Source organism: Apteryx mantelli, chromosome 6 (genome assembly GCF_036417845.1).
Source record: "Apteryx mantelli isolate bAptMan1 chromosome 6, bAptMan1.hap1, whole genome shotgun sequence".
NCBI classification, from domain to species: Eukaryota; Metazoa; Chordata; class Aves; order Apterygiformes; family Apterygidae; genus Apteryx; species Apteryx mantelli.
The window spans coordinates 4929511-4952441 of NC_089983.1; the positions used below are offsets into that span (position 1 = coordinate 4929511).

The 22931-nt window shown below is 48.3% G+C and overlaps 1 protein-coding gene across 1 annotated transcript in view; it reads left to right on the forward strand.

Annotated features, from left to right (window-relative positions):
* The first annotated feature begins 18764 nt into the window (after positions 1-18764).
* Positions 18765-22931, forward strand: part of NDUFA10 (NADH:ubiquinone oxidoreductase subunit A10) — a 51824-nt gene continuing 47657 nt past the window's right edge. Inside the window, exons 1-4 of the mRNA XM_067298474.1 lie at positions 18765-18891; positions 20116-20284; positions 20922-21137; positions 22358-22444. Coding sequence (XP_067154575.1) covers positions 18811-18891; positions 20116-20284; positions 20922-21137; positions 22358-22444 — 553 coding nt within the window. The 5' untranslated portion in view covers positions 18765-18810. The remainder of the gene's footprint in view (positions 18892-20115; positions 20285-20921; positions 21138-22357; positions 22445-22931) is intronic.

Here is a 22931-nt window from a genome sequence, read left to right on the forward strand (position 1 = left end):
AGACATCTGCAGGCCTCAGGGAGGGGTAAAAAAAGAGTATGGTGCCACATAGGCTGAGCAGAGGCATAACGGGGTCTCTTGGATCATTTGGCCAAACACCAAAAATGCTCTGTCTGAGACACATGGTGTGACACAGCCAGCAGTGAAACTCAGGACAGGAAAAGTGGAAGGGGCTAGAGGAGGACCCTGCAACAGCTCTGTCCCTATGTGCACCCAGCTGCAGCACACGAAGTCCTTCACAGCCACTCTCAAGGGGATGGATGATGCAGAGGAGAAATGTCAAGGCACTGGTGAGGCTGCGCTGCTCTTTTGGCAGCCCACTTATGCAGGGAAGCACTGCATCCAAGGCAACCCCCTGAAGGCAGCGGCTTCACAAAGCATTCTGCCCTTACACATCAAGAATGCCCCCATCTGTGCAGGGAGGGCAGCTCTGTCACATTCAGTGGTCTGCCCAGAAAGTCCATGCACTGGAAACACATTCCTCACAGAAGCAACATCGAGCAGCAGTCACAAGGCATTGTTCAGGGTACTGCTTCCTAAAGCTGTATTTGGCCCAACACATTGTCATGCGCATCTCATTGCCCATCTTTCCACCCTACAGAGGAGACCTCTATGATTCAATTCCTCCAGCTGGCCTAAACTTGGCCATGCAGATGCACAGTGGCATTTAGCGCTGAGTGAATGGCCTTGGACAGAGATGTACAAACCTACTCAAGCACATTCCTCTCTGATGCATCACCCAGGTACCTCTTTGGTAGTCATCACTCCTTTCAGTGATGAGAGTCCAGCTCTTGCCCCAGGCGAAGTATGTTTCCAGGAGACCGTACTCCATCAGTCTGCTTCAATCTGTAACTAAGCTGGAAAGGGACATCAAATGTGGCTGCTTCTTATGTGGCAGCACGTGAAATCCCTCAGAGTTACTGCTAATGGCCTGCAGCAAGAACAGGACATGGGGACTGCAATCTGGCCCTTTGCGTGTCAGTCACATGCAGAGCTCTCTATCTGAAAGACATCTGTACTTTTCCCTAATAACTGCCTAAGATGGGCTGACACAACTTCAAACATCCTCTTCTAACCCACAGCCCTTTTCAGCCTGAAGGACTGAAATTCAGTCCTAGCTGCTGCCACAAAATCTTGGCCGGAAGTGGGGTTGTAAGCTATGCAGCAATGCTCTGTGGTTTATGGAAAAGCTTCCGCACTGTAGCAAGGATGTCAGTGAGACAGGTACAGCTGATCTCGCCTATCCAGCAGGATGCTGGGTGAGAATCAAAAAAGTCAGTATTGCCTTTCAAACTATCCCCCATCCTGTAGCATTTTTGCCAGCCCTTCACCCTTCCTATTTTCCTGCAGATTCAGAAGGAAACCATGCAGTTATCAACATAAATACCTTTGTTCCCAGCAGGAAATACAATAAGTCCTACCCCTCCCAGCAAAACTATATAGCCCTCCTGCTATAGCTCTCTTGCTTTAAGGTGGCTAAACAGAGTTCCTAGCAGAGAATCATGTCCTATAGATTTCAGTTCTCCAGGGCAAATACAACTCATCTTTTTCTCTTAACCTTGCTTTCAAAGGAAACAGGCCAATGTGATTTCATCACCTGATGCCACTGCTAAACAGATTCTGCTGGCTCATCTCTAACAGATTTGTTTGCTCTACACTGGGTCTCTGCTGAGTTTATGAAGTTCCCATGAGCTCTGCACAAGCCAGCAGTCAGGTCCAGGAAAAACCCTGGCCCCCCATTACATGGACCTACCGAAGGAAAGGCACTGACATGAGCATAATCATGTTAGCCACCAGAGAATCCGTACAGGCGAGTGCTGCAGGAGACCACGTTTCCCCTGCTCTTGGAAAAAGTGAAGTTTGTCTAGTTGAAAAGTGAAGTTGGTCTAGACGGGGATTTGTGTCCTGCCCAATCTATTTAAATTCCCTGCCTTTAGGATCATCTCCATCCACACTGCCCAGCCACCCCTTCTTTGTGGGTCAAGGCACCGGCAGTCCCTGCCTTGCCCCAAGTGCTGTGTGAGAATGTCCCAGGGAGCACTGCTCTCTGAGCATGATGTGCTGAATCCTGACAGCCAACAGGATGGCTTGATGCCTGTGCAAGAAGCAAGGAAAAGGCATTTTAAAGAGGCCCTAGCAACTGTCCTATTTGTAGGAGTGGTAATGCAGCACAGCATTATTCAATAGGTATGGTACAAAACACAGCGCAGCCATGCTGCAGAGTTCATAATGAAGCTACTGAGAGAGAGCCAATGACCCCTGTGTAAATCAGCATGAGCAGAGCTGCAAGGAAAGCTCTGCTCTAAATGTGGCAAAGGCTGTGACGCTTGCTGCAGTGTTGTTTTTCATCAGCTGCACTTTGAACAGGCAACCCAGCAGGAAGTTTACCACTTTTGCAAATTGGCAAATGCCCGGTGATATTACCTAAAAAAACCCATCAGTTGGGGGGTTGCCTGTGCTGAAATATTGCCTTCCCCCCACCTTTTTTAAAAAATATATATATATCAATCAAAAACTAAAAAGGGACCAAACAGCTCCCTAACCCCATCTTCCCTTCCCACCAGGCTAGCCACACAACTTGCCTCCCACACCCTTGTCTGTCTGACCCTCTCTCAGCAGGGATGTTGCGCTTTAAGATCTGCCCAGTTACAGAGGCAAGAAAATAATCTCCTCCAATTCCCAAGTTTGGCTCCCTAGTACCAGTGATCCAGCTTCCTGTCCCCTCTGCTCCAAAGCATGCCTTCCATGGTAAAATACATCTTCTCCTGCATCCTAAACCAAGCAAGTCCAACCTAAACCCTTAGCTTGGCCACATCAGCCCCATTACAGGAAAGGTGAGCAGGAGGAAGATTTGAGACAGGGCAACCCTTCATATTTTTACACTTCAAAAGTCCCTACTAATCACACAAGAAAGGCTCTGGCTCACATTCTTGCCATGTACTTAGGAGGTGTGACACTCCCTTCTTTGTCCCAGGCTGGGACTCAGCACTTCCCTCTCCCTCCCAGCTCCCAGAAATATATACCTATATCTACTACATACCCAATAACCTCAAGTCAAGACACTGATATGACTTTGGAGCAGTTTGAGGGGTGCGGGGCAGGGGGGAGGGCATGGGGTCCCAGAGCCACGCTCCAGCCAGGCATTGGGGGGGTCAGTATGCACTGACTATTGAGCAATATATTGATTAGTTACTGAACATTAGGGCTCTTTAATTAAATAACGACTGCAGTACTCTTGATTTACACAAGTGCCCCCAGCACTGTAATCCAAGCAAGCCTGCAACTCAAACCGGAGGATATCTGAGTATCTCAAACTCACAAACGAACAATGCCTTTGGATTGCAGAGGGGAGAAGGACAGCGGCCCCAGATGATTTTCCCATCCCAAAGCACCCCCCGGGGACAGGGAGGGGGCTCCTATACCCCCCCCCCAATCCCCTCATCCACCTGATCGGCACCAGCTTCTTCCTTTTCTGCCCGGCGTACATCCCGGCGGTGGCAGCCGCAGCAGCGGCCGCTCGCACTGGCAGCGCCGAGCACCGGGCAGGCGAGCCGCGCGGGGACCGATGGCGGCAGCTGCGCCGGGCAGGCCGCGCCCGGGGGAGGGCTTTAAGGAGCATTGCGGCAGGGTGGGTTCGGGCACCGGCTGGTCCCCGGCACTGCCCCAGCGCAGGGACCAGCGGCCCGGGGTGCCGAGCCACAGGGCTTGGGAGCCACCATGGGACCCTCTTCCCCAAGGAGCCGTTGTGCCTCAGAGCCACGGTGCCCAAGGAGCCACCATGGGGTCAATATACCCACTGGGCCACCATCCCCAGGGCCACTGCGCCCAGGGGGCCACCCTGCCACTGTGATGGGAAGCCACCATGGAGCCACCATGCTCAGAGCACCATCAAATTCTGGGAGCCACGGTGTGCAAAGGCCACCATGCCCACAGGCCACCATGCCCACAGGCCATCATGCCCAGTGTGCTGAGGCCCATCTGTGCATAGGCAGACAGGAGTCAAGGCAGGCTCAGAGGTGGTGGCAGGGTTAGGGCACCAAGGGCAGGATTGGAGCCAGCCTTTAAATGGAATTGGAGGCACCTGAATTACAGCTCTTGTGCTTGGGAACATTTCAACATGGAGATGTTTTGGCATGCAGTCACTGCTGAAAAATGAAAAACTTGAAGTTGAGATGAAATTCTTCATTGTCCCACCTCATGGAATAAAATTCCCCCTTTTTCTAGCCCTGCAGGTACACTTGGTTGCCATGACTCCACAGTTTTGCAAGGAAACCCTCCCCATCTCCCTGAGCCTGATCTCCCCACTGGCCACACTCCAACAGTCAGCCTGTTGCCTCTTGCTTTGCATTTGTTTTTGTTAATGTTGCCCAAATTTTGTGCTCTTCCACCCAAGAGCCACCTTAGTTGATATTGTGAAAACAGGAAAGAAAGAGGCAACCAACCCATTGTAAATATAGTCAAACAAAAGAATAGTGCACACAAAGGAGAGACTGTTAAAACAGACACAGAGACATTCTATCTAACCATGTTTTGTTTTTTAACATATCAGTGTTTTACTACTACCATTTGTTTTAAAAATCAAGCCTGTTAATGTGTTAGTGGCCGTGGCTTAACTGGGAAGAGGCCATGGTGGACAATCCACATGCTTTCATGACTTTGTCCATGGTGCAGACAGCTATCTGTCATGGTACCAATTAGCTGTGTGGTGGGAGCTGAATCCCTCTCACGAGACAGCCTTTTTAAAAAAGTTTCTGCAGTAAAGGATTGCATGCTGAGGCACCAGCTATGGCTAGGTTTACTAGCCAGAGTGATAACAGAAATTTGGCCATGTGGGGTTAGACCAAGGAGCCATCTTGCTCAGTATCCTGTACTCAGTAGTGGCCACAGCAGTTGCCCCAGGAAGAGTAAGAACAGAGCAAGCAAATTTGTCACTTCCCCAGAATACTTTCCCAATCTCCAGCTACATTCAGCCTAGAGGATTTCCTCAGCCAGACATGGTTTCTATCTAGTAATGCTCTTCCAGGCTTTCCTTGAACCCACATAAACTTTTAGCCGCACAGTATCCTTTGGCAATGAATTCCCCAACCACCACTACACAAAAAAACCATCTCCTTTGATCTGTTTTTAAATCCTAGTTTCCACTAGCTAGTCCCTGTGCTGGAAAAGACTGAGCAGCCAATCCCTGCCTAGTCTTTCCAAGACACTCAAACCCAGACCTCTGTAACATCTCCCCTAAGTTTCTCTTTTCCCAACTGGAAAGTCCCAGCTCACTTAGACATTTCATGTCAGATCTTTGATTACCCTTGTTTGCCCTTCTCTGAACCTTTTCTTGTTCTATCATATCGTTCTTGAGATGGGGAGGACTGTGAGAAAACTATGGATTTATACAGGTGCCAAATGATATCCTTTGTTTTCCGCTCTCTTCCTTTCCTCACAGTTTTTCCTGTCTGGGTCCTTGCTGAGTTGACAAAATCATGGAGAAGTCTTCCATAATCCCCAGATCTCACTCCTGAGTGGTAAAGCTTAGCTCAGAGCCCTTTGTTTTATGTACACAGCTGGGATTGTATTTTCCCACTTGCATTGCTTTACAGTTATCTACACTGAATGGTACCTGCTATTTTATTGCAAGGGCACTTGGTCCTATAAGACCCCTTTGAATTCTTCATAGTCTGCTGTCATCCTCACCATGACAAGTAACTTCTTCCACCAGCAAAGCCAGCAGTCTCACCACTCACTCTCTTTTCAGGGCATCTACATTGAATAGCACAGGTTCCAGCTCCAATCCCTGCAGAGCTTGACTTCCTTGCGCTGTGAGAACAGCTCTTTTATTCCTACAGCCAAAAGCCTGGCTGATCTGGCATCTCCCCCTGCTTGAGATGTGCATGCTCCTAGGTGAAACAGTAGGGCCTGGTTAGGTTTCTGAACTGCCAACTTGTCTCTTTGAGTCACCTGCAGTGATTTAGGGAGGAGGTCTCCCCAAAGTGTGTTTTGGGGCAAGCACCTCTTTCTGACCAATCCCCTCCTTCCTGGGTGGTGAAGGGCATAGTGAGACCAGGCAGGGAAGGGCCCATCTCATTCAGGTCTAAAGCCACACATGTACAGAAGAGCACAGAATCATGGTCCTTGAGAGACAGTGTGTCTTCCACACTGATGACCCTTTCAGCATTCTGACACAGTCCGAAAACCTCCATTGCCAGGGCTTTCACAGCCTCTGTAGAGTTTTTCCCAGCGTTTCACTGCCCTCTCACTGAAGAGATTTGCCTGACATGCCAATGTGTTAGAGACAGAGCTGTTAAGGATAAAAAGCCAGTCCCAGACAGATTGTGAGTTCTTTTAGGCAGTTTGCAAATTCCAGGGATAAATTCTTCCTATGAAATGTGATCACTTCTTGCCAAGGGGCAAAGCAGAAGTAGCGAATCGTATCAGAAGGATCGCAGCAAAAGCATCCAATGTCAGTGGTGCTGATGTCAGTTTGATAAGTAGTGTGTTAATACACTTGTTCATGACCTTCTAGACCAGGGATCTGATAATTTAGCCAGGGTATAAGCTTTTTAATAAGGTAAGCAAAGATTCAGCTCAATTGTGGAAATTTCACTTCAGTATCACCATCAAGCAGAGAAGGGAAACCATGAGAGGAAGTTGGCACAGCCACCAGCATCCCTGGCTGCCCAGCTACTCGGGTGTCTCAGAGTGATGGGCAAAGCTACAGGAAGACAGTTTTCAGAGTCCATGAGACACCCCCAGATTTAGGAACCCCTGACACAATCTCTTGCTCAGCAAAGTCCCTCCACCCCCTTCTTGCCCCTCATGCTCTTCTCCCAGACTTCTCCTCTCCAGCTCCTACAAACCCCAGAGCCTTTCCAAAGCAGCTCTGCATTGATGTCCTACATCTATTTACAGTTTTTCTCCAAGAAAAAAAAATGTGATTTTCCTCTTTAAACCCCCTGGGGATAGAATTTGTGTCAAAGATGGAGCTGTACTTAGAGCAACTTTAAGCAAACAAACTTTGGAAGTTTTTCCTGAAAGAAAGAGTCAGGCTTGGGGCACCACACATTTTTCAGTCCTGCAAAGCAGGAACAAAAAGCCCAAAGAGAAGTAGAAATATTATCTGTGGCTTTTAGTGGACTCTAAAGCTGTTGTTTTCCTCTTTCTTTTTACCTTGGATGGGGTGGGGGATTCCAGTCCAGAAAAGAGAGGATGTAATTTCCCTAATGGTGTTTGCCCAGCTCTTTAGGGTGGGACCAGAGGGAATCTCCTGAATGGCAAAATAGTCTTTATTAAAGCATACCCACCTGGCTGTCCTATAATAACCTCTTTCATAGCCTGGCCCAAATTACCCTTTGTGAGGTACTGGGAGTTAACTTCTTCCTTGTCTTTCATTCCTTCACCAAATACTGAGAGCTTATTTTGTTTGGGGGTTTTGTTACTGTTGCATGATCTTTTCAAAATCAGGCAGCAGAGATTAAACTAAACCACAGCAGCAAAGGGGGAACACTGACTGGACCGAAGATTTCAGAATAATTAGGAAGTCTATGTATTGCCACTCTTGACACCTCCATCACCAGTGCCCAGCTGTACAGTGGTATCACTGGCACCTATTGAATACAGCAGGGAGGGGGGCTTTACAGCAGGGCCTGAGTGTCCTGGCTGAGCTCCATGCCCCAACATCGCGCGCCCAAAGCTGTACAGAACAAGAGGCTAAAACTTTGCAGTCTAGACAAGGAGATCAGCCATGGCCAAGGAAAGAAAAGCAATACAAAGATGCGAAGGCCAGGTCACCCGAGAGCTCAGCAGCTCAGTCACCCCAGTGCTCAGCAGCTTGGTAGGGCTCAGTATGCTTGTCACTGTTCTTGTGAACAACAGGAGCAGGGAGAAAGCAGTGCTGGGTTCCTCCTTTCTCTCTCTGTGGCAGCAGAATTTGCACATCTTCCTCCCTGACCTTGTGGGAAGACGTGTATCCCACCACATGGGTTTTGGAGTGTGTGGCCAGGAGCAGAAAGGAGTGAGCACCATGCTGCTCTGCTGAAGGAGCCATGAGATTCACCACTATTGCTCAGCTCAGGATTAATATCTGCTGCTGGGTTGCCAGGCAGTTCAAACAGAGCCAGAAAGAATGGGAGGAAGCTTTAGAGCAAGCAAGTACTATTTTGAAGTCAGTGGTCTCTTTCAGTGAAAGGAAAGCCAAATGCATGGTCTCTCTAGTTGGGACCACCAGCCTTCCATAAGCTTTCCATAATGCAGAAACCCAGCAGAGATGGGCGCCCTGGCTTCGCCATGTGCTAAACCTCCCTCATCTCAAGAAATACCCAGATACAGACAGCACTTCGTTTTTCTTTGTCACCACTGCTGGTTATCCAAACATTGGTGTTCTTAAAGCCCCAGTTTTGGGTGGCAGTTTGTTACACAGGACTCAACTTCCTTTTTCTGAAATAAAGATTTTCAGTGTCTTCTAAAGGCAGTACGAGTGGAAGGGCATAATATAGTCACTCAGAAACAAGAAGGCAAAATGGTCTATTCTTCCTCTTTTCCCTGCAATAGTCTTTCTCAGTTCTCATTTATTAATCAGTTCTTGGTGGCTTCTGGCTCAGGTAAGGAAGCAAGGGAAGATGCTGACACTTACAACTTTGCCCACTGCCTTTGGTGCAAGGAGGGCAGGTCTGTAGTGAAAGCGGTCCAGTTTCTTTCCCACAGAAAATGGGACTGGCTTTTCCCTATTTTCCTTAAGGGATCCTCATTTCTGTCAGCTCAAAGGAGGAAGGAAACACATGGATGCAACAGAAATGGAACAAAATCCCAGAAAAAAATCAAGACTGCAGAGAGGATGAACCAACTTTCCCCACCTGGATTCCACAGGAGGGCTTGGTTTTCTCTTGCAGAGTAGGGCAGATCAGCATCCGATCGGCTGCAGGAATCATAGGCTGCAGAGTGACCTACCTCACCACTGCTGGATCTTAGACTTCCCAAATGGCTACAGTGATGACACTGCATTCAACACATGCACAGAAGGTAGAGGTATACAACTATCACAGAGGACACCAACACCAAGATTTTTTTTTTAAGCCTTGGAATGACACTATATGTGCCACACATCTGTCATGGACCTTGGGCATCTAGGATTTGGCAGCCTTTAATAAAAGCATGGCATGATTGTGTACCCATATAGTCCTGGACAGCACTTCAAGGCAATCTTGGAATCTTCCAAAACTATATGGTCTATGACTCTGCCAGGAACATTTGAACAGAGCAGGTCCTCTAAATCCTGCCTAAATAACTCTTCCAGGTAGAAGGAAGAAACTAGTTACGGGGTAGCCTTATCATGCACCATAAGTCAGCTGCCACCAAGTCAGACTAACCAGACAGAATTTGCCCATACTACAAAAAATGCAACCTGCAGTGATACACACCTTGTGGCACTCTGATGTGATCTGCCTTTCAGCCTGTCGTTTGGGCATGGCTTTGCTCATGGGAGCAATCCTGCATTATTGTACTAGGCAAGATTAATACAGAACACCTCTCTTAATGGGGTGGCTCCTTCTCACTTCTGCTGTATCAGAGCTGCATCCAGCCTTGGTAACCAAGAACATACTGCCATAGCAACTTTCTCCCTGTTCAGTTTATGTCTCATTTTCCTCCATAAAACACTGCTCTTTGGATTGCTCATCAACCACCTCTTATTTAGGAAGAAACCTCTAAAGGTCTCTAGCCCTACCTTGCCCTTGGAGCAGGACTATTGCCAGCACTAGGTCCGGGCTAACTAAGACCAAATATTTGCTGACACATGTGGCTATCCCTGAAACCATCTACCCACAGCAGATGTTTGGAACATGGAGACTGGAGACTGTAAATCTGTCTCCATTAAGCATTTTCAGCTTTTGAAAAGCTCCTAAAGCAAATATTTTTACCAGTCAGGAAAATATGCTCATGGATCAAAACAGAGAGGCTCCTGGAAGTCTGCACATGTCACTCTTGCTGATGGGAAACAAAAATTCTTTATGATAATATGATATTAATCCCTCACATGGGGAAAGATGTGAGGCATCAAAGTGGGTCAGCAGGGGGGTTATTTGAAGGATAAGATCCTGTGGGTGAACAATGCAGGCTGTCACCAGAGCTGTCCCTGCCCTGTTCACATGGGACCGAGCTCACACTCAGCCAGGGAAGCTTTGAGATGCTGATCAAGCACTGAGCAGAGAAGGGCACAAGGGGAACTTGGACAACTGAGTGAACAGATGTAGAAAGAGATGTCAGTCCAGGCAAAAGAAATTAATCTTCCTGCTGCAGAACTGGCCCTTTTGGACAAGTCTGTCCACCTAGAGATCTGCCGTCTGATCTGCGGGCATAAGGAAGTTTTGCTGTGGACTAGGGCCAGGATTTAACCAATGGTCAACTGTGAAACTCAGCCGTGTGGCTCTATCAAAGCAAAATGCAAAGTGAGTCTGTGAGGGGGATTTATACCAGCTTACCTGTATCCATTTGTCGTGCAAACATGGGGCTTGGAGTAACATTTGTCATGTAAACATGGGGCTGGCAGTAGGTGATGTGTGAAAGGACAGACATTGACTGTTGTGCTCTGTCAGAAAAGTGTCTAAACCTAAACAGAGCAGCACAGGGTAAAATCTTCACCTGGCACAAACTGATAAAGCTGCATTGTCTCTGGTGCCAATATGCTCACAATCTCAGGCAGAAAGACTCCCCACAGCCCATGGTACACTATCTCACAGGCTGGCAGGGTCAAAATCTGTTACTGGATTTCAGCAAGGCAATGATTTTTGGCCATTCAGTGACAGAGTAACCCTAGAAGTAGGTCTGATCATAATGACCCTGCGTCTGAATTCAGGAACAGCACGAGATGGTGGAGAGGAACCTCTTTTCTCCAGGTTAGAAGCCATGAAGTTGCCTGAGTTGAAAAGGAGAAAAAATAAAGAAATCATCTCTAGTATCAAAAGAGATCAGGATTCAGAGTGTAAGGTCAGTTCAAAGCAGAAAGACAGCATCCAGATACCTGTCAGGGAGCAGTGATAGCAGGACTGCCCCATGAGCCATGAGCCCACTCTCTCTCAGGGAGGGTGCAGTCTTGCAGCACCCAAGCAAGGCAGCACTGATTACAGTGACAGGCTCCACTGACAGCCCCAGACAGGGCGAGCTAAGGTATAAGGTCCAGGATCCATACAGCCTGGGGCAGGGGGGGCCCTGGAGCAGCAGGAGCTGGAGCTGGAGACAGGACAAGAGACAAGGCCCAAGGTCCCTCTGGGAGATAGGACTGGAGACAAGACTACCTAAAATGTAAGTCCAGGGTCCATCCAGGGAGCCCAGTAAGGATGGAAGGGACAGAGAGAGACACAAGTACAGCTACAACCTAGCTAAGACCAAGTCTGGGTGCCCAGAGCTGATCTTAAATGGAACATCTGGTCCCATAGGCATAGAGATGGGGGACCCATGTGAGGCTGGTCAGGGCCATTAAGGCCCATGGGTGCCCTCAGGGACCTGACAGGCACCACCTCACATCAAGGAATGCCCTCATACCTTACAGACAACTGGATTCAGAGGGGGACTCATATGAAATGCTCTGGGTGCTTCAGGTCATCGTGGGGCTATTTCAGGGGGACATGGAGCCAGAGCAGGGATATGGCATGGGAGGCTTGGAGCTGGAGGATTCAATATGAGGCCCTGAAGGCCAGGTGGAGCCAGGAGGTGGAAGTCATTCCTGAGGAGCCCTGGGGCCAGGGCGTAGTCATGGAACCCTGGGGTCAAGGGCAGGCAGGGGCTGAGGGAGTGGAGTGGGGCAAGATGCACGGCACTCAGCTCAGGGGAAGCCATGGGAGCAAGGCCCTGCACAGTTTGAGGGCCAGGCTTCCTGTTTTTTGGCTCAGGGCTGGAGATGAGCTTTCAGTAAGCAGCAAGAGGGGGGCTGTCCCATGTGGTGGGACAAGCTGGGAGCCAAGGGGGACACCAGCGCAGGCAGGGTGTGCACCAATGGGGTGCAGTCCCACAGCATCTGCACACAGTGCTGCAGAGCAGGTTGCTGGCAACAAGGTCCATCAACAGCCCCAGGCAAGCCAAGGGGATGAACCAGGGCCAGGGTCCAGCCAGGGCATCCAGTCAGGAGCAGCAGGAGACGGGGCCAGGGGCTGGACTGGAAAAAAAGGCTACTTCCCTGGCAGCATAGACAGGGAACTGCCCTGCTCACCCACAGATGCTGCCAGTCCATTACAAGACAATAGCCTAGGAATTATTTGACAATTGAAAGCAGGAATTAAGTAGATGAAGAAATCTGATTATGGAGGAAAAAGTCTGGGAGAGAACAGTCACAGGTTAGGGAACAGCACTGAATCCAGTTTGTACCAGGATAAACCGGCACCCTGCCACTTGCACAGAGTATTGATGGATCAGAGCCATCACCTCATTTACAGCAGAGAAATGCTGCCCTCTCTTGCTGTGACAGTGGGGGGAAAAGGGGCAGAAACTAACCTTGAAGATGAAAGCAATGCTTTTCTGCCCACTTGGCTCTCCAAACTGACCAGAGGTGGCAGCACAAGGCAGTGCTAATCCTCTACCGATTCCTCTTTCTGGAAGAGTTTCTCTTCCAGCAAATAAAAGAAACCTCAGTTCTGAGATTAGAGACATTCACTAGTTAATCCTTAAGCGAACCACTGCTCCTTCAGTTTCTGTCATGCCTACTACCAGGAAAGTGTGCCACAGACTGTGTTTATGTGAGCCAAGCTGCCCTGGATGGACGCATCCCCAGGGAGTATGGTCCTAGGTATGTAGGGGACACTTGGTGTGGGCCCTTCCCACGCTCATGTCTCTGATTTCGTCTTCCTCCTATCCATTTGTTTCAATGAGGCATTTCCAAGATCTTCAAGCTCAGTCAAGAGCTGAATATTTGAAAACCAGATTCTCCACTTCATTCAGAGGTTTCTCTGCAGTTTTCTGCTTCTTCACCAATGCTGACGGTCATGCTGGCTGGGCAACCTGTCTTTTTAGATGCGAAACTGTAGGAGAGATGAGACAAGCACACACATTTTTGTCTCCTGCAGAAACTGGTATTCAAGATTTGTCTTGGAGGTCTTGCAAGTCTTCATGGCTCTGAACTCCACAGAGTCTTGGCGAAATGCTGCATCACCAGGTGCCCTTGTCCTACTGTCCTCATCCCACTGGGGATAGGGTCACTGGGGTGAGGTGTTTTCTAGTGGAGTTTTTCCACTGGTGGGAGTGAAGCAGCCTCTTCATCCCCGTGAAATCATCTCCCTGACACAGGGACAAGAGAAACCCGGCAGCAGGGTGGTGCAAGTTGCCCAGCGAATTGGACACTCGGGGCCAGAGGTGTGAGCAGGCCAATGCAGGGACCTGGCTGGCTTTGCAGGCTGTCACCTGGGGACATGGCTGAGCCAATGCTGCCAACGTGCTGCTAGTCCTTCCCCAGAGTCTCCAGTGAGCCCAGGGCCCTACAGCACTGGTGGTGGCTAGAAAGGAGCAACACATACATGGACTAGAGAAGAACATCTCAGATCAAGTCAGGATCTTGTTTGCCCTCTGTGCTCATTCCATGGCACCATCGTGCCTAGGTGGCAGGAGTAGAAGAGGCCATGGTGGCCGGTAGGGAGAAAGCATCTTTCCCTGAGCATTACTCAGCCCCATCTTGTGGCAAGGACTAGCAAAACTTCCAAGCACAGCAACGACATATGCCACCACCATGTCTTCCTGCTGATGTGTGGGCATCAAGATGGCTTTCCTGAAGCACCGAGCAAGGAGGTTTTCAGGATGTGTATTCTCCTGCCCTGTGTATCTGGTTAGGATGTCTCCTCTCCTCCAGACACCCTGTTCCAGCCATGGGCACTCTGTGGCAGTTCCTCTCTCTCCACGTCTCAAATGCTCGGAGGGACCAAGGCTGGGACACAGCATGACCTGCCCAATGTCCCTCAGCAGGAGAAGTTTCTTAGGGCCAGGCCCACTCCAGGGCTTGATGATGCTTCATTGCAGCACGTGAAAGTGGTGCTGGGTAGAAGTTCGGGGGCTGAATTGGTGCCTACATCCCTGTATAGGGAGCAGGGGAGAGGTGAGTGCCAAAGCTGTGAGCAGTGGGTTTGGATTTAGTAAACACTTGCATCAGAAATCATGGCCCCTGACAACAGGCTTGTTTTTCCCAGGCACCCTTGGTGGAGTCCTTAGCAGCAGTCAGTGCTCCTCTGTGCTGGATCCAGGTTCCTGCCAGATCTTGGTTCCTGCCAATGCTCAGGGTCTGCCACTCAGAGTTCAGAGCAGAGAGACCATGAACCATTCTCCTCCCACCCACCACTGTTTGTTAGTGTTTGTTACACATGTGCATTGCCAAGCCCAGATCCCTGCAGCACCTCTCCCTGGCACACTGAGTGCTTGTGCTCTTGGGGGTCAGACAGTCCTTACCTCAAAAACAGGAACAACTGCAGACTTCAGCAACTCCAGGCTTCATGAGCTGTCACAGACTGTGATCCAGCTAGAGCCCAGCCTTTTAGGGAACATGTTCTTACAAGTGCTTTCACATCTTCTGCTGCATATTAAGATGCTGATTTTGTTGGGAAGCCTCTTTTTCTAGCAATCCTAATGCGCACTGCTGGTAGGAAAATGGCATTTATTTGTCAGGTGATGGTTAGACCCTGTCAGGGCTCAGACAGCAGTGCCCTATCTCACCACAACATTCCGATTTATGCTCTGCACTGTTGGCATGTGTTAGGTGTGCTGGGACAATACCCAAGGGTTGCACATCCTGAACAAAGGCTGGAGATGGGTGCTGAGAAGGGTGGCAGCTTGGGCACACACAAAAGCAGGATACTAGGTACTTAGGGAACTTTCCAACACACACAGGTCCTAGCATATCCCCGCCCTGTGAAATAAGATGACAGAGGTTGTGAATGGCCATTCACCTAAATACTGTTGTGCAGCTGGTGACCATGACCCATTTGGTGCTCTTTGCAGTCAGTGGCAGGCAGGGAGTGGGCTCCGATGGCTTCACAGATGGCTTTTGGCTGGGAAGCACATTTTTCACACATGCTTTGCAAAGCCAGGCCTACCTCTCTTGAGCTCCTCCTTTCATCCTGTTAAGAAGCTGCACTACTGATCATCTGGGCCCCAAACAGTTCACCTTTGAAGGGTTCAGATGCTCAGAATTTCACGCGTACCAAGGGCCTGTGACTGTCTCCAGTGGCTTCCGGCTCCTGACACACACTTTGTCTTTCCTGGGTGGCATTCTTAGGGAATCACAGTTGTCTTGACAGATTTTGATCATCCATTTTCCCACTGCCCATCAGTCTGGATCTCTGCTTTGCTTGCCCCTCTACCACTATACAGAGCTGAGCATCCTCACTGACTCCTCACTCACTGCCAGGGGAAGTCAAAACTGTTGCTACTCCCTCCTCATCCCCATCACACGTCAAGGTCAGGGTTACAGCAGGAAAGATCCTGGAACTGAAGGGTTAAAATTGTCCTTGAAGTCTGACCCTAAGACTGTGGGCTGAGCCACAGATATCCTTGTGTTGAAGCAACAGGGTTGGCCCAAGCTGCAAACAGACAACTCAGGTCTCTGCACAAGGACTCGAGCACACGAGGAGTCTGTCTTCTGCATGGGGCCTCACTCCAAGGGCCTATCCCCAGCTGCTGTCAGCCACTGAACCCTGGGTCTGATGCATGGTTTGTACAAGTTGGCTGGGCAAGTCTTGTTTGCAGAGACACACAGTCTCTAGGCCACTGGTGAGTCACCCTGCATCTCCAGAGGTCCCTTCCAACCTCAACCATCCTGTGATTCTGTGATGTTGCAATCAGACACACAGAGTGTGGGAGAAGCCTACATCTTCTTTATTGGCATGCTAATGCTGCTAACCTTTTCCCAAGACTTTTATCTTGTCAAACTACTAAGGCATTGGAGAAGGTCCAGAGCTCTTCCTTCAGTCCCTGCTCCCCAGGTCCTCACAGCAGGTCTGCATATTACCTGCTTGGACCATGTGAAAGGTACTGAACCATGTGCAAGAGTATAATGAGAAGGAGGCAGGAGATCAGGCTGAGTGTGGAAGGGACAGGCCACTTGGGAGGAATATAGGAATGTTGTCAGAGTATGCAGGGATGCGACGAGGAAGGCTAAGGCCTGTTTGGAATTAAATCTGGCAAGAGATGTCAAGGACAACAAGAAGGGCTTCTTCAAATGCATCAGTAGCAAAAGGAAGAGTAGGGAAAATGTGGGCCCTTTGCTGAATGGGGTGGGTGCCCTGGTGACAAAGGATGCAGAGAAGGCAGAATTACTGAATGCCTTCTTTGTCTCAGTCTTTACTATCAGGCCAGCCCTTAGGAACCCCAGACCCTGGAGACAAGAGAGAAAGTCTGGAGGAAGGAAGACTTTCCCTTGGTTGAGGAGGATCGGGTTAGAGATCATTTAGGCAAACTTGACACCCACAAATCCATGGGCCCCGATGGGATGCACCCACGAGTGCTGAGGGAGCTGGTGGATGTTATTGCTAGGTCACTCTCCATCATCTTGGAAAGGTCATGGAGAACAGGAGAGGTGCCTGAAGACTGGAAGAAAGCCAATGTCACTCCAGTCTTCAAAAAGGGCAAGAAGGAAGACCCAGGAAACTACAGGCCAGTCAGCCTCAGCTCCATCCCTGGAAAGGTGATGGAGCAGCTCATCCTGGAGGCCATCTCCAAGCACGTGGAGGACAAGAAGGTGATCAGGAGTAGTCAGCATGGCTTCACCAAGGGGAAATCATGCTTAACCAGCCTGATAGCCTTCTATGATGGAATGACTGCCTGGGTAGATGAGGGGAGAGCAGTGGATGTTGTCTACCTAGACTTCAGCAAGGCTTTTGACACTGTCTCCCATAACATCCTCATAGACAAGCTCAGGAAGTGTGGGTTAGATGAATGAACAGTGAGGTGGATTGAGAACTGGCTGAATGGCAGAGCTCAGAGAGTTGTGATCAGCGGCTCAGAGTCTAGCTGGAGGCCTGTAGCTAGTGGTGTCCCCCAGGGGTCAGTACTGGGTCCAGTCTTGTTCAGCTTATTCATCAATGACCTGGATGAAGGGACAGAGTGCACCCTCAGCAAGTTTGCCGACGATACAAAACTGGGAGGAGTGGCCAATACGCCAGAGGGCTGTGCTGCCATTCAGAGAGACGTGGACAGGCTGGAGAGCTGGGTGGAGAGGAACCTCATGAAGTTCAACAAAGGCAAGTGCAGGGTCCTGCACCTGGGGAGGAATAACCCCAGTCACCAGTACAGGTTGTGGGCTGGCCTGCTAGAAAGCAGCTCTGCGGAGAAGGACCTGGGAGTGCTGGTGGACACCAAGTTAAGCATGAGGCAGCAATGTGCCCTTGTGGCCAAGAAGGCCAATGGTATCCTGGGGTGCATCAGGAAGAGTGCTGCCAGCAGGTCGAGGGAGGTGATCCTCCCCCTCTGCTCAGCCCTGGTGAGGCCCCATCTGGAGTACTGTGTCCAGTTCTGGGCTCCCCAGTACAAGAGGGATGTGGCACTACTGGAGCAAGTCCAGCAAAGGGCTACAAAGATGATTAGGGGACTGGAGCATCTCTCTTATGAGGAAAGGCTGAGAGAGCTGGGCCTCTTTAGCCTGGAGAAGAGAAGGCTGAGAGGAGATCTTATTAATGTGTACAAGTATCTTAAGGGAGGGTGTCAAGAGGATGGAGCCAGACTCTTTTCAGTGGTGCCCAGTGACAGGACGCGAGGCAACGGGCACAAACTGAAACACAGACAGTTCCATCTGAACATGAGAAAAAACTTCTTCACTGTGAGGGTGACAGAGTACTGGAATAGGTTGCCCAGAGAGGTTGTGGAGTCTCTGTCTCTGGAGATATTCAAAACCCGCCTGGATGCAATCCTGTGCAATGTGCTCTAGGTGACCCTGCTTGAGCAGGGGGGTTGGACTAGATGATCTCCAGAGGTCCCTTCCAACCTCAACCATTCTGTGATTCTGTGATTCTGTGATGAGAGGGAGGCAGGAGATCAGGCCGAGTGTGCAAAGGACAGGGGTTTTCATGGACATTACATGACACATCTAACTCCTTATACTGTTTGGCCTTCTAACTGACAAGCCAGTGGTGTTGGGTGGACTCCAACACCATTTCCATCTGTACTTAGACTCCCAAAGGCAAACTTGGAACCAGGAAAAGAGCAAGACTCCCTCTCATCCTTGGAGCTCCCATCCCATGGCATGCTCATCTGTGTTGTCCTAAGTCTCCAGCCTTTTCCCACTGCCCCCTTGAAGAAGCATTCCCTTGGGATCCCCTCCTTTTGCCTGCCTCCGGCTGGATTATCCCAGGTCTGACAGCACCAACACATGTTGTGCTACCTCTGTTTTCTCTTGCCTCTACAGTCGGGGGCACAAATGGCACCTCTTTCTCCTGTAAAACCCATGAAGTGCCAGAGGGGACAGAACAGCCCATTACCAAAACCGCCCCAGGACAGATGATAACATATTCCTTGAATTTTGCAGCCTGCTTTCTGCTCTTTTTCTGTCGAGCCAGGTGCTCCAAAGAGAAACAGCCCAGGCCGTGATTTCTGTCTTAAAACCTCCTCACTACAGCATGGCCTCTCTACCCATGATCAGAACCCAGCCAGGGGATGCACGCTGCAGCTTTACTGCTTCTGGAGGAGGGAAGGCGCACTGGGAGCGACTGCGGTAAGGCGCAGCCCAGCTCTGGGTTTTCATCAGGCACCCAGCTAGGCACCCCGCCGTCCCGGATCATGACGTCATCTCTCTGCGCGTGCAGTGCAAGGCCCCCGCCGTGGCCCTTCCGTTGTAGCGGGGTCAGCCCGGTCCCTTTGGCGGCGATGTCCTTGTGGCTGGCGAAGCTCGGTCCCACCGCGGCCGTGGCCGCGCGGGGCCGCCTGGGGAGCGCCGTCCTGCCGGCGGTGAGCGGGGCCCTGCCTCCCCCCCCCCCGGGGAGGGGGAGCTGTGCGCCGCGCCGGGCGGGCAGTGCCGTGCCCCTGACAGGCCCTCCGCGCGGATGCGCAGCGCCGAGCACCCCCACCGTGGCCGTTGCTATGGTTACCGGGGGCCCCTGCTCAGTGTCCAGCGCCCCAGCTGGGAGGAGGCCTCGTCCGGGAGTGTCTCTGCCCTGCACCTTTTGAAGTCCGTCTTCTCTGCACCAGCCCAGGGCACCCCTGATCTCCCTTTGGGGGGGGCGGGTGGCAGTAGGGGATGTCCCTTGCACGCTGGCTGCGCTGGTAGCTGCAGCTCTCAAAAAGTTGGTTAGATGCTGAGCGGGCGCTCTGGGATCTCTTTTCCTAGCAGCGCTCAGCTGCTGAATATGGAGGGGAAAATATCACTGGGAAGTGCTAGGGCAGGTGCAAGTATGGCATGGAAAATACTAGGTTGGGCTGCTCTCTAGAGAGGGAAATTTTGAGTGGGCAAATACAGGGACCTTGGGAAGGAGATGAAATTTAAGGTAGAAATACAACTAAATATATGAGTCCTGAATATAATGACCCAGTGACCTGAGCAGATGAATGTGAGCTTAGGAGGTATAGGTGGGGGATGACAAATAAAAATGAAGAGCTTATGTAAGCGAGATCACTACATTGCTCTAAATAAGCTTTATTCAATTTTTACCAAGGTCTCTGGGCAAGTTGGCTTTTGGCTGAGCAGAGCTCAGCCATGTACCACCTTCAGCTTTTACAGGCCGGGTGGGTATTTCTTTCCACCTTCATGTCCAGGAACTGTGTTGTGCAGCAGTGAAGCTGTAACTTCCCAGAGAGACTGGGAGAGGGTTTAATATCAATTTCCCTCAATAGCAAACAACCAAACAAAAATCCAAACAAAAGCCTCCCTTAGGATCTCCCTTAGGAATGCAGAGCACCTCATGTGTCTGTGGTCTTCAGTAGGTCTGGATAGTTCAGACTTTTAAACACACTGAAAAGCCAGAAATGGTGAATCAGTTTTCAGTCTTGCATTTTGTAAGTAGCTTCGCAGCCTAATGACTGCTTCAATTGCTGAGCTGAAATGACAGTGTTAATTTTACTGCATTAAAATTACATATATCTGCACAAAATGCCTGAAAAAGCTACTCTTTGAGCATATTTAGTTCCGTTAGGAGTGCTAAAATGTGTTAATCTTGTTGCTGTGTTTTCTTCCAGGCCAGAATTCATATGAGCCCTAAGCAGAATTTGCAGTATGGTTGGCTGGCTTATATGTTGGGAGACAGAGCTACTAAAAAGTTCTGCGAAAACAGCAAAGTTTTTACAGTGGAGGGCAACTTATCTTCTGGGAAGGGCAAGCTTGCACAACAACTAGCAGAAAAATTAGGTACGTCTTATTTTTTCTGTTTCCATAATATTTCATAAAATTTAATAGTGTAATTGTCATTCTTGTATAAAGAAAGTTAGTTCACCAAACCAGGAATTCTTGACTAGCAAAGTATTAGTTCGGCAATGCCACTGTTAATGTGGAGGGTTTATTAATAAGGGGAGACTAAAATGTTGGTGAGGCTTGAGATTTCTAGACAGGGTGCCTGTCACATCTGCGGTATACATGCATAGGTATCATTTGTTGTGGATGAAATTTTAGTTTTAATGAATTCAGTTTTCTTACTGAGCTTCTAGATCTGTTAAAGTCACTAAGCACCCTGAGAGGTTTTTAGGTAGGATTTTCCATATTAATGCTCTCATACCATGAAAGGGATAGAGGATTGGTGACAAAAAGGTTCTGCTTAGAGCAATAGCTTAGCTCTCATTTCAAAGGTGAAAGGTAATACTTTTAATTAGGTTTTGTCCACCTTGGGACTTGATTGACCAAAGGATTGTATGTGCTCTTTTAAAGTGTTGTTTAGATTAGAGCTATTTATTTAAATAAACTGAATAGGAAATATTTATTATAAACAAAACTTACCATCTTAATAAATGTTCTGTTGTGTGTGTGTGGGGGGGGTCTTCTTTTTTGTCAGGAATGAAATATTTCCCAGAAGCAGATATCCATTATCTAGACAGAATCACAGGAGACGGAACACTGCTGGATGAGAAATTTAATGGCTTTTGTAGCCTAGAGAAATTTTACAATGATCCCAAATGTTCTGATGGAAATTCTTATCGACTACAGGCTTGGCTGTTTGGTAACCGTGTTTTACAGTATGCTGATGCATTGGAGCATCTGCTGAGCACAGGTTAGATTTCACAGTAAATAAATTTTGTTTCTAAATTAACTTGTGAATGTAAGTTCTGCCTTTGAAATACTTAAGCTGGTCTGAAGTGTTTTGCTAGTATCTAGATTTTTGAAATGAGATGCTACTATGTTGTTAAATTTTTTAGAATTTTTTTTCAGTTCATAAGGGAGTATAGCTTAGCAGTCCTATTAGAACAGTATCTTGTATTTTTTTTCTGTTGGAACAGTATCTTATATCATCCTTAGCTAAGGAAATACACAGTAGTTGCAAATTTCATTAGTTTTAACTGGGCAATCTCTGATTATTTACAAAAGGCTGTCTTAAACATATCAAGGCATAGCTTTCTTTTAAAGCTTTTTATGCTGAGCTAGTGTAACTCAGCCCTTCATGTGAAAACTGAAATCCAGGTGTACATGACCCACTGCTTTTGTCTTGAAAAGGGACTGTGCAAGTAAGAGTGGAGAATCTCTCTAATCTCCTTCAGATTCAAAACTCGTGAAGAGTCAGATAAACGTGTAATGTCCAGTCATGCAAACTTGAATAAATGTGTGATCTGAAGGTTGAATCAGATAATTTCTGGTTCATATAACTCACCAAAAATACTAGGCTTGTACTGATGTATAAAGCTAAACAAAAGAAATACAATATAACAAGCTTCTACTTTACTGAAAGATAAAAGTGAATATCTTGGAAGAGCCTCAGTTTGCTTAAGCTATCAGTTCTACAGCCTTTTTAAAAATCTCCCTAGGCTTTGTTCCTGACAGCATCTTTTTTCAGTCCTTTTGATTTCATTAAGCACTATTCTGTGATGGTATTGTTATAATTTCTGAGTATCTTAATTAAGGTGAGAGAAGTTTTTATGCATCAACAGGGATTTCCCTGTTACTTGTGCTTTAATCACTGTTTTCCAAAAAAGATGTGAATACCAGAAAGTGTTTCAAACAAAAATGTAAACGAATTGCTTAAATATAGTAGCAATTAGCTGCTATAAGGATAGGCACATCCATCCACATAGTCTATATAGATAAGGCAGGCATGTTCTGCTTAAATATCGCTACATTTGTGCAAGCAGAAAGCACTTGTTCTTTTGTCTTATTTAAAATTTCCTAGAAAAGCATTTGGAAAATTAACCATAAGAGCAGCACTGTCTTTGTTTTTTAAATGTTGTCACAAACAATCTTTTTGAGCCTTTCTTGACTGGAACCAACTTTCAATTGCAGGACAAGGTGTGGTGCTGGAGCGCTCTCCCTACAGTGATTTCGTGTTTTTGGATGCAATGTTTAAACAAGGATACATCCACAAACGATGTGAGTTACCTTCAAGTGAAAGTTATTTTGCCCTAATTTCAGCCTGCGGTGTAATAGTTTAGTATTTAAAAGAGAAACAAAAAAAGCCTGCTGGGAAGACTTATTTGAATATTCAGAGTTGTTCATAAGGAGCTTAGCATCCTGATGTTTCATGCATTAAGGACTAGTTTCAATCCATGGGACTTCCCAGTTTTTCTTGAAGGCTTCAGTTCTGCTTATATGTTAAAGAGGATGTATTCAGCATATTGGTTATTTGTGTCCTGTCAGCCAGGAACTCCTGCAGTTCCCTGTAAATGTGGGTGAACATGCTTATGAAGATCAGATGTTCTTCAGGCAGGCCTTTATCTTGTAGCATTAGGTGAGAGGTAGATCGTGTGTTTGGCCCATTTTCCTTAAACAGCCAGCTCTCTTTTGAATCTCAAAGGTCTTAATAGTCAAACTGTATTTAAAAAAAAGAAAGATTACTCCTCCACGCCTCCTAATGTGC